This window comes from Rhea americana, unplaced genomic scaffold (assembly GCF_003343005.1).
Source record: "Rhea americana isolate MKP2758 unplaced genomic scaffold, rheAme1 scaffold_41, whole genome shotgun sequence".
NCBI classification, from domain to species: domain Eukaryota; kingdom Metazoa; phylum Chordata; class Aves; order Rheiformes; family Rheidae; genus Rhea; species Rhea americana.
In genome coordinates this window covers 4846335-4858068 of record NW_028186546.1, presented here as the reverse complement: position 1 = coordinate 4858068, position 11734 = coordinate 4846335, and the positions used below count along the sequence as shown (strand labels likewise).

The 11734-nt window shown below is 39.0% G+C and overlaps 1 protein-coding gene across 1 annotated transcript in view; it reads right to left on the bottom strand.

The window, feature by feature from the left end:
- Positions 1-483: 483 nt before the first annotated feature.
- The window catches only part of POLR1A (RNA polymerase I subunit A), a 37808-nt gene continuing 26557 nt past the window's right edge, over positions 484-11734 (bottom strand). The window contains exons 26-34 of the mRNA XM_085314698.1: positions 11264-11399; positions 10093-10250; positions 9579-9693; positions 8738-8854; positions 7617-7898; positions 6290-6490; positions 5447-5564; positions 4059-4223; positions 484-1403 (exon numbers count right to left, since the gene is read on the bottom strand). Of these exons, the coding sequence (XP_085170824.1) occupies positions 1303-1403; positions 4059-4223; positions 5447-5564; positions 6290-6490; positions 7617-7898; positions 8738-8854; positions 9579-9693; positions 10093-10250; positions 11264-11399 (1393 nt within the window). The 3' untranslated portion in view covers positions 484-1302. The remainder of the gene's footprint in view (positions 1404-4058; positions 4224-5446; positions 5565-6289; positions 6491-7616; positions 7899-8737; positions 8855-9578; positions 9694-10092; positions 10251-11263; positions 11400-11734) is intronic.

The following is an 11734-nucleotide window of genomic DNA, read 5'->3' as shown; positions in this document are numbered from 1 at the left end:
GGCTCCTCCATAATCCCATGTCAACATCTCCCAGTGTCTGACCTCCTTTAGCACAGCTCCACTGAAAAACGCCAAGCCAGGACTCCTAAGTGAGTTCTGGCACTGCTCCACTAACGTAGAGGTACCACAGAGAAGAGTCAAGGGTTGAAATCACTCCAGAAATGTACCTATACGGTAGTGAGCAAACTCTGAAGAATTTCAACAATTTGTGTGCACCTTGTGCGTTTCATTCTGATCAAAAACAAATTTAACAGCAAAAAAGTCTATCTGATTTCCAAGGAGTGGCTAACTATTTCTATAAGTATCCAAAAGTGCATAGCTTTTGGCTATGCCATTTTTAACAGCTTTCACAGTCAAGGTGATGGCTATTGATTGTGTGACAAAATYCCCTCTGTATTATGGCCACATAATAGGGCATTCATAAATTGTTCATGATGTCCTCTATTCAGTATCTTCTTTGATACAGAGCATATAAACAAAAATAGTTTAAAATCTTTTTTTTTAATCATTCTTACAGTCTTCTATGCATTGTTACAGCAGTTCCCTTTAAAGAATAAATCTTTATCAAATGTGAGGTTTCTCTTTATGTAGAAACCTGTTTCATACAAAGAAGTTGTCAGGGCAGAAACTGAAAGAGGCCTACAGAACTCATGAAAACCAAATATCTGAATTCAGAGTTAATAATAAAATCTGCTAACTGTGTCACAGACACATTACTCTTAAATGGGATAAGCAGTGTAAGAAAACGCATCCTCTAAGGCTTAAAAAAACCCATGGCAGTATAAGTAAATACAGCAAAAGAGGAGGATATGCCCCAAGCACAGACACTTCAATACATCTGCAAGTCTGAGAGCTATTTCAAATACTGGAAATTAGTCACGAAACAAACGTACTAGCAATTAAATGGCAACTGGCACTGCCATCCACATGGGATTCCACCCAACAAAAATCAAACTGTACAAACAGAGTCTACTTTGGCTTGTTCTGCTTAACAAGGGTGTTGCATAGGCTAGGTGAGACCCAAAGGATCTCCTCAGTTTCATTATTTTCTATGTAAAACAAYAATCTCATTTTTACATTAATGAACAGGAAATAAATATTTCCTTGGGCCAAAGAATAGCTCCTAGGTGCAAACATCTTCATTAAACAGATTAGGATCATCAGTATCCAGGGAAACAAAAATACTGGCATGGCAAAGATGACCRGAGACAGCATATGCAATTATGTTGCAGGAGGAGCTGCAGGGCACGTATGTCTTATGATGAGCATTTTAATCCAAATCCTTAAGTTACAGTCAAAGCATTATGTAAGAGGTTGCTTGAGGTCAAACAAACCAGTTCCTCCTTTAACAACTTTTCCAACCACTAGACATGCAGAAGGAGATCTCAGTTCATCATAGGCACCTATAACAGAAATTAAAAAAAAAAGAAAAAAAAAGAAAAAAAAAGGTATTAGGATGGTACCCAAAGGATACTCACAGGTCAGCGCTAAAAGCTGATTTTGTTTTACATACAAGAACTTACGTGGCTCAGCCCCCTGGATTTGGAAAGGTACTGCCCCCTACTGCTCAGATTGAATTTGTATTTCTGGAAGCAAAAGTCCAATACTTTTCCTGTCCCTCCCATACCAGCTATTATCTCTCCTTAATCTTTGGGGACAAGYGAAGGATCAGGCCACACATTCCCAAATTCTCTCCAGCAAGCACGGAAAGACAGTGTATTCTGAATTCTGAGARAATACATATTTGGCCTTGCTGATTGATATTGCTGATCAGAGAAACTAAAAAAAAATAAAAATAAAAAAAACTTTTCTTCCCCTGCCTCACACACATCAGCGAGGCAGAACGAAAAAGATTCCCTTTTCATTGCAGCCTTTTTCCYGTGGAGCTTTTTTTCTTTGTTACAGTGAACCCTTTTGATGTGGATTTTAAATCCTTCTGGCTGGAYAGGAAGAGGACTTTGCACTGGAGAGACATTCCATGAATTCCTTTGATTTTGTGGTTACTCGCTGTAGCGAAATAGTGTCACAGAAATTTGGAAGCTCTCCAGATGAYATGTCTGGCTTGGAATATTTTGCTTTCACTGTTTTTACAAGCATTTGGGCTGCTTTTCATTCATCCCGAATACCACCGAGCTAGAATTTTGTCATTACGGCATGTTGGAAGATTGGAAAAGTTAAAACTTTTGGTAAGTTTAGGTCATCTTTATTCTATTGAGCAAAATGCACTGAACTTTCTCTTACAGAGGATGGGGGGGAAGTTGCACCACAGCACAGCGTGCGGCATGTGCTTGCTGCTCTGACCTCAGCTACAGCTGTACAAGTAAATAGCTGCTCCTAAATGTGTGTCAGTAGAAGGACAAAAAAGAAAAAAGCCTCTTTGTTAGATCGCTACACAAAATGGTCACAACTGTGCTGTTTGCTCATGCGATAGTAACAAAGAGTCGCTCTTCGAGCAAACTGCCAAAGGGATTTCATTTCTGATGCAGACGTGCTGTCTGCTCACTAAATCCTCCTGGTCAGCAATCTGCTGGGTCACACCTGCTACTGATGGCATTTCCTGCTACTTTAGCTATGCTCAGTAGTCCAAACACTTCTTTTTTTTCCTTCTTACTGACCAGGGCCATAAGAGGGCATCTCTGCAGTCTCTCTTTAAACGTACAGTCAAGTTATCAGCTGCATTGGAGCGAATTAGATCCAGACTGCTGCAATACACTTTATGACTTTGATTTCCATCTTGAAGAAATCAAGAAATCCTTCCACTCATAATCACTATAGCTTTCCCACCAACTACCCGTGCCCTTCTATTAGTACTGCATTTCATATCTTTATTTGTAATATTAGCCATAAATAAAATTCACTTGGCAAAAAAATCTTATTTCTAAGTCAGTATGTGATATAAAATAAATCCAGAGGCAGTAACTGGCAAGATACATCCTCTTCTATTCAGTGTCACCCCTAATTTATACTTTTCCATTTTTTCAGATGAACTGTAAGCCAACTGTAACTAATGCTACTCATTAAAATGCAAATTACCCACTCGGAAAAGGAGTAAAACAGCATTAAGAGAAAGGAATTCAATGACAAAAGTCACTCTGCCTGATATCTGTGCAAGGCAGTTTAAGACAGTTCAGCTGAAAAGATCTCATTGAGAGCTTTTCCCATTTGTATTAGGCAGCAAAGGCAGCACAGAAGCATCCAAAAAGGAGCGTCCAACTGGCAAGTGGCAGAAACAAAGCATTTTGGCAAAATGGAGATGTAATTAGTATCAAAGCGTGACATCAAGTGTATCATCTAATGACAGACCTAAAAGATGCATTAACTTTTTGGCTGGGACTCCTAAGTATACGTCTAGTGACGGTTCAAATACTCCGAAAGATCCATGCAGCCAGGTGGGGCTGGTAGATATGGTTTAAAACCTAAGAGATCTGTACCCTTTCCAGAGCAGCAGCTGCTGGAGGCTGGGAAGGATACTCCTGGGCATCTCAAATGGCACCAGAAACCTACTGTCAAACAAACGAATCTGACTCTGTGTTTGAGGAAAAAAAGCAAAGGCAGTAAAATGCTAAAAAGCAGAAGAAAAATACAACCGAAGTAATGACCAGAAAGACTGTTCTCAGAACAAATCCCGAAGTGCAAGCTTAGAGCAGAAGAGATGAAGAGGTACAAGATACAATAGAGACATGAAAACAAAGCGGAGACAACATTTTCAATGGTAAAGATAGAGACAGAAAAAGATAGATTTAATAGTTCTTTATAAGGCTTTGTTATAGCAAATATTAACAATTTTAACGTTTGTTATAAAAAACACTATCTAATTCTTAAAAAAAAAAGAATCACAGACCCCACACAAATTACATGTGGGAGCTGATTTCATTTAAGCTGACAGACTTTTATTAAAAACATCTGGGACATTCTCATAGGCAAGGGCTTAATTAAAATTTTAGCCTCTGGCATTTTTTCTAATGCAATTCTGTATTACTCAAACTACTGAAAAGTTATGATGAAAACAAAGTGTATGCGAAATGCTGCAGCAATATAATTTAAACTAAACCATTTACCCATCATTGTTGCTTCCTTCAAGAATTTATAGCTGGTTTCAAATGTCATCTGTTGCAGAGGGGAAGAGTTGGATTGAATTCCAAAACGATTCAGTGGTTTATAAACTCCTTCAAAACACATGTAATCTGCCACTAGCGAAAGGTGCCGAGGGTCTACCACAATGCCTAAGAAAATGGTAAAGAGTGAACATCAGAGCTTATAAGGGCTAAGGTTTGAGGGGTTTTGTTTGGTTTTAAAACCAAACCCTAATGAACATGGAGAACATCTCTATTAATGTTCCTCTGACAGCTGCACTTCTGTTTGTGTAGCTGGCATAACTGCTCCCCTCAGATAACCAAGATGGGCAGACTTCACCATAATATAAAATGACATCTCTCCAGGGAAACTGTAATGTCAACAATGCTGTAACAAGGCAAACGTTTCATTATACATAACATTAATACATTACTTATCTAGGCCAGGACCCACTGCTAATAAAATCTGCACCATCATTGTTTACGCAGGATGGAATCACACATCCGTGTACTTGTCGCAGGACAGAGCTCTGTCTCCTCGCCTGGTAAACCATGCTTGCTCCACACTGGAATCACAAAGGTTCTGATATTTTCTGTGTATGATGTTATGCACCCACAGAAAACTCTCTTTAGGCTAACTAGAACTAGCACGTATTTTCAAGTAACATTCATGGAGTTTGTGTGATGGGGAATCATTACGAGCTCTGTCAGTGTTTACCCAGCAGTCCTGAACAATTTGAAGGTCAGATCACTTTGGGCAAACGTGTTTGATGTATCTGGCTGCTAAAATTCTCACTGCATTCATCTTCTCCCTTTTCAATAGTTTAATTCATAGCAAGATTTAGATCATCTAAGACTAATTCAACAATGCAACCTTAGCAGCCTAAGGCATCTTACCTAAACTAGTTGTCTGGATGCTCTAAAATAAGGAATCTCAGACAATGTAGTATAGGTATTTTAGGAAAGATATAAAGGCAGCCTAGATTCCTATCATTAGACAAGATTAATCCTGTTCTCATGGCCACTATGCAAGTCTTATATAGTTAGGTTCTTTGAATGTTAAGAGCTGGACCTTCCGGCTCGCAAATTAATGTACCAGAATAAAAAAGATCTGTGAAGAGGGAAATAAATTCAGCTTTGTCTAGCAAATTTTGTACTGATTAAATGGAACCTAGAAATTAACTAATGAAGTCTTCACAGAAGACAYTGTAATGATGAAAATTATGAACAACTGTAACCTAAGAATACACACACAAATGAAAAGATCCTGCAGAGACATAACTTTCTGAGCACAGGAAGGTTTCTGTGTTTTTCCCATCTTAATGACAATACCTAAAAAATTATAATCTTTTAAAATAGAAAAAAAATCCTACCATATACAGCAAATACATCTTTTATTTCCTTTATAATGACCCTCAGGGCAGACTCAACACCATAATTCTTAGCCATGGCATGAATATCATTGGAATAAAGTCTGTTCAGGTCCAAAATCTGAAAGCAAAAAACAGCAGTTACTTCATTTTTCCAAATAACTAAGTAAGCTAAGATAGCTTTTCTACACCTTTCATTAGCTTAAACTACACCAACAATTGCAGAATGACTAGACAGCAGCTCAAAAATAACTGTGGATTTACGTTTAAGCTAGTGACTACAGGATTTTAAACATGAGGAAGAATTTTGGAATCAAAATTCAGCACAGAAAAATATGATCTGAAAAAAAAATCCTCAAGAAGGAGAGCATGTAAAAGTCTCCAAGCAATGAAATGTAATGCCATGCCCAGTCTGTCTCAGACATCCAGAATTTTCAGCAAAAGCAGTAGAGAAGATGTAGCACCAAAAAAAAAAAAAAAAAAAAGTCTGTATTTGTAGAACTATGGGCTACATGGCATAACACAACTATTCATCTCCAACTGCTGCAATTCATTTAGATGGAAGAACTCCCTCAAGAAACATTTACAGAGACAGTTACAAGCGTGGTGTGGAATTATTTGTCATTAGATACTGGGCTGCCGCACACAAAAACTCATTTGCTGTCTACCCTTGAGAAAAGACTCAGCTGAGCTCTGAACATATCCTGGRGGAAGGCAGAAGAGACTTTAAGAGCTGAAAAGGATACACATCACCTCTGCTAAATTTAAATGGTACCTGTTATCCATTATCCCTCCCTAGAACACAAAAAGATCATTCAAGTTCAAGTTTATAAATAGATGACATACATCAGAGTATCTGAACAGCTCCGCCAGGTTTATCCCTTCAGTATGTAAAACTAGTTCCTTCTCTCCTTTCTTATTGGTATTTTCATTCAACAAGCATCGCGTGATCCCCTTTATCTCATGAATGACTGTGTTTCGTGCAAGAGACACCAACAAAGAGGTGAGGTCAAAGTAAACCTTCATCAAAGGAAGCGTGAGAGACACCTAAAAGGAAAAAGAAAACCACAAAAGAACAAAAAACAGTGCAATGTTATTCTATAAGGAAGCTTGAACATTCGGCTCAACAACGAGCCTAATTCTGAGGCAAGAAGTAGACACCTGGGATTATACTAGTGTTTATGTGCTTGGGCACATGCAAGTCTGACTAGAATAACAGCCAAACATGCTAATGTGAACACTGCATCCCAGGACTATTCATGCATACTGTTCTCAAGATCCTTGGACCTGACTTGTTTTTTTTCTGTTTCTTTTTTTTNNTTTTTTTTTTTTTTTCCTTTCAGATCTTCAGTCTTTTTTCCTTCTATCCTGCAGAAGGACCATGCAAGCTTCTCAACAACTGCAGCTTGTTTGATCTTGCTGCATCTTCTCACTGTTACAAAGCAGTATTAGCTCAGGTCAAAGTAAAGGCCTAAGATTTTTCAGCCTGATCTAAACTGAAAAACTGAGGAGGTAGATGGCAGAGGTTGAGGTCAAAGGTTGTTGATAGGGGGCTTTTGAGACAACGGATGTGAGAGTGGAAGTGGGAGGAGGAGAGTGAGATAGAATTATCCAGTCAGATCTGAAACAAGCTTTATTTCTTAAGTAAAAAGGATTGTTAAAAAAGGGAGAATGAAATGTTTCTGGATCTATGAAATTCACATTCCTGTTAGATTTTTCAGTTGACACTATCACATTCGTTCCAGAATAAAATGAAATACTCCAGCTTTATTCTAAATTCCTCTATGAATAGATGTGCTTTCCCATATAAAGCAGGCTCTACTTCTGCCCGTCACCTTCAGGACGTAATCACAAACAGCCTSTTGCAACAGTCTCATTGTCATTTTTCTTTGTCAAGCAGCTACACAGTGAWGCATCATATATTTAAAAGTTAAAACCCCATGAACTTGTCAGTTGTCAAAAAAAGTTTCAGCAGGGGTCTGGGAAGTCAGGGACTGCTAAAAATTATGTCAACTAGTACGTTTGCTTTGAGGCCTGCACTGCTGTTTTTCCACATTAATATAGGCGTGTTGAGACAAAGCAGTAGAGCTACACTGAAGAGATTTATTTCTTATGAGCTCTACGCAATCATTTTGCAAGCATACACAGTCGTTCACAGGCATTACCATCTTACCTCACACCAAAGTTCATTTTCTGTATCAAATGTGTAATCCTGTACTGATGGGTGGCTGCTCAGAACAGCATTTATTCGCAACTCTGCTGATTTAACTAATCGATTCCTCTCCTTTTTGGTCTGAGACATAAAGGAAAGATGTTGAGAATCATCACCATCTGCTCCRTTCTGATCTCCTTCAGCACCTTGAGTCCTTCCTTCTTTCTCTGATTCAGCCTCTTCCTCTTCTGGATTCTCACCAGCATGTTCATCCCCATTCTCTTCTTCACTCTCATAATCAACCTATGGAGAAACAATATTGTACTTATTATTTGAACCAGAACATACACAGGTACAAAGCACACCATTTGCTGCTTTACAACTCATCTTTCAAGGATATCAAGGAGTATCTCACCTATAACCCAATGAAAACACAATTCTGTTATAAAAGCAAAGATAAAAGAAATTCTGTTCACTTTCTATTTTTTATAATCTTGCCATTACTTCTCAATATAGTCAGGGATGATAGAGGTTTTTGTGACTGCAGCAGAATTTACTTTTTTCCCCTGACAAAATGCTCTTTCCATAATTCAACTCTGCTGATGGGGGTTTCTCAGAAGATTTCCAATTACTTCGCCCTCCTGCTAAAATTACAGCAACCCATCTTTAAACAATAATTACAAAGTAGTGAACATGAAACAAAATGAACAGCTATGGTGAGCAAACCATAGTAAAGTTTTAAATACAACTAATAGCATGAAATCAGCAAGAGGCAAAATTAAGGTGAACTGCAACACAGACAATTTGACTGCTAGATGTCTGTCCAACTGCTGAAGAACATGGCTTCAAAAAAGTCCAAAGAATCTCTTCCTTCTCCAACTTGCATGGCTTTGTATTCCTCTTACAGGACTATAGGCAGAGTCCAGGCTCAAGCACGTCATCACTGTGATGTCTCAGCCCRTATTTCCTGCTATACATTTCTCCCCCATTCAAATCTGATCAACACAAAGCAGARATTTCCCTGTCCCTTTAGAATACATTTTGGCATTTTGTTTTGATGTAAGTCTTCTCTTTCCAGCTCAAATCACTGCAGTGGAAAGTGGAAAATAAAATGCAGTGCTGAGCACCTACGAAATCATTACCTCCTCTTCTTGTCTCTTCTTCCGCTTTGCTTCTGTAGCATCACCATCCCCTTCATCAGCTTCTGCATCAACAATCTTCTCTTCTTCATCTTCTGGAGCTTCACGACTATTCAGTACCTAGAAAACCACAATAAGTGAGATGATCACACTGACTATGCTGGGAAGCTTCAACTGCATCAAAAGATACTATCTAAGCTTTTGGATTTTTCAATCCCCTGTCCAACACTGTTCCATCTGTAAGGACAAATTAATTTATGTAAAAATACTATTTTAAAGAAATAATAAAGCTATCACCAGTTTGAGTTCAACAGTAAACAACAGGAAATTCAACAAGATAAGTAAGCCACCTTTCTGGTTATTTGGCAGTCTTTATAGGGAAAGAGGTGACAGAAGAAACATACAGAAGCCTTTCAGTGAAAAAAAGGAGCTTCTCCAAAGGTTTTGGCAATGGCTGCTGCAATAGGACCTTGTTCTGGGAGCAAATGGAAGGTAACAAACTTTTACCTCACTGAAGTTAAAAGCAAATAGGCATTTTTAGAATACAGTCCTGAAGTAAACTAGGATTTTATACGCAACACCTTGTCTTGTGTATTTTATGAGAATGCAAAGACAGTTGACACATAAAGAAAATATTTAGGAAGGAAATTAGTATCTGTGAAGAACTTCAGAAATAGAAATAGTTGTTTACATCAACATGTAAATCTGCCAAACATGCAAAAAAGGAGTATCTTTATTTCTAAAGGTCACTGTTCACATCACAACTTGATAAGATCTTCTGATTTCTGGTTCTCAAAAGAAYGTAAAGGAAGTAAGGCATTTTTCAAGTCATGTTTTTCTGTACCTGATCTTGGTCACCATCTAAATCCTTCCGAGTTGCTTTCCTGGCACTGACTTCAGTAAAAGATGTCAGCTTTGCATTCTTCCTTTTAATTGCTTCCAGCAAGACTTTAAAGAATCTGAAAGAAAATGCAACCCAAAATGTCTACACTCAGCAGTACTGCAGAAAATTTCAAGCTCTCAGAAAATGAGTATTTTGTTTAAGAAGCCAGTCAGCTTATAAGAGGACATATTATTTGGTGGATATAAAAGTACCTCTAGGCTAAGGCAGTAACTTTTTCCATGTCCCCTCCCCACTCCTTCAAGAATAAAAGTGTTGCAGTCATCTGTCTTAAAATACATTTGTAATAAACACCAAGCATCCAAGGATAAGGAGTATGATGTTGCTTATACTCTCCAAGTAGATCTATCCCGATGCAATTCAAGAGCACAGGAAGACACCATGCAGATGCTTTTGCAAACTTGTGCTTAGGAGGCTGCTGCTGAGCAAACATGAAAGCATCTGAAAGTGAACTGACCTTGTTTCCATGAAGTATAAGATGTCCCTGGGCTTCACACACTTCTCCTCTCGGTAATATTCATGGGGCAAGAAGTGGAATTTGATTTTGTAGAGGCGGTGTTTATTCTGCTTGCTCTTCACACGCAGAGACTCCTCAATCTCAACTTTCTGCAAGACCTACAAAAGCAACAAGTAAGAACACAACCCCTTTGATGAAGGGATTCCATTTACTTCTTGCAGCTCCCAGTGCTTTCCATAGAGGAGTGGAATTACACAAGGCTAGCTGGCAAATTTTTCTGCTGGCTTTGGTGCAGCTCCTGGAGAAGAAGGTTGTATCTTAATGCAGCACTCTTTTTGGCTTAAGCTCTTCTCAGCAATTAATTTAGACATTGCTGGGAGAACAGCTCCACCTCCTACCCCACTCCCTCAAAGGCCACACTTCCTAGCAGGTTAACAATTCCATCTTATTGACCCTTCTCTCTTGCTCGTTGAACATGACAGGATTTCAGCACCAAGCTGAGACTTAACTCTATCCTTCTGCTTTCCAATCTGAAGGAGGAATAAGACAGAAGGAGGTACTACATGCAGCAGACCACAGGAAACGCTGCGGTCATAGGAAGAGAGGGAGCACAGAATAAATCAGATTTCAGTGCCCCTGTCTCCAATGTGCTACAGGTTTTGTTTCTATTGAGCACAGCCACAGAGTGGGTGGCACACAAAATGTTAAACAAAACAGCTCTCCACAATGCTAGTCACTTCCAGATTAGCTTTTCCTTTAAAGAATTGGAGGGGTTTTGTSTAAGGCTGACAAAACTGAGCTTGAGGTAAAGACAAAGAGAACTGTGCCAGCAAACAGAAATCTTCYGTTCCATTACCCTATTACTACACCTGAACTGTGTGTTATGTTCCATAGAGAACTTGTAACCTGTGACACTGCTGTACATATTAATTTGAATCTAAGCCTCATGGTCAGTTCCTGCAATTCCTTTTAGTGCTCTACCCCTCCTAGCAGATTTCACACGTTCAGTAGGCAGGAGGTGGAAAGAAAGGACCTTTTCAACTCYTGAATTTTGCATCCATAGGTGTGCCTTCAAAAATGGAAATCACTAAAAAGCCAGACTAACTGATGAGCTTAAGTAAGAAATATTTTGTTTCGCAGACTCTCAAACGATACACAGCAGCAGGCTCACCTCAGCCAAGCACACTCTGGTCAGCTGTTTCTTAAGCTGTTTCACCTTCTTGTGAGCTTTCTTGGTATTGAACACAGGAACACTCATCATCGGTGTTTTAATATTTGCACTGGCTACCATCAATATCTCCCGCAACCTTTAAATGAAGAATGATCCTTCAGGTTAAGTAATAAAAGCATTATGCAATCAAATAAACATCTAGCTCATTTAATAGGGTAGTATACAGCAGCATGCTCATTTAATAAGGTAGCATGCAGCAATTGCCAGGTGCAGCAAAGCCATATGCATCAAGAGCAGTGGTTACCACTGCACTGCACTTTTTCACTTTTCGGGTTCATCAGGCATCTGGAGCATAACAGTAGCCCTACTGCTCTCGTTACTCAGAACAAACTAATGACTGGCTGGTAAACATGCAACAGGAGAMGAGGCAAYGGGCAGAAGTTGAAGCACAGGAAGTTCTGCCTGACCGTG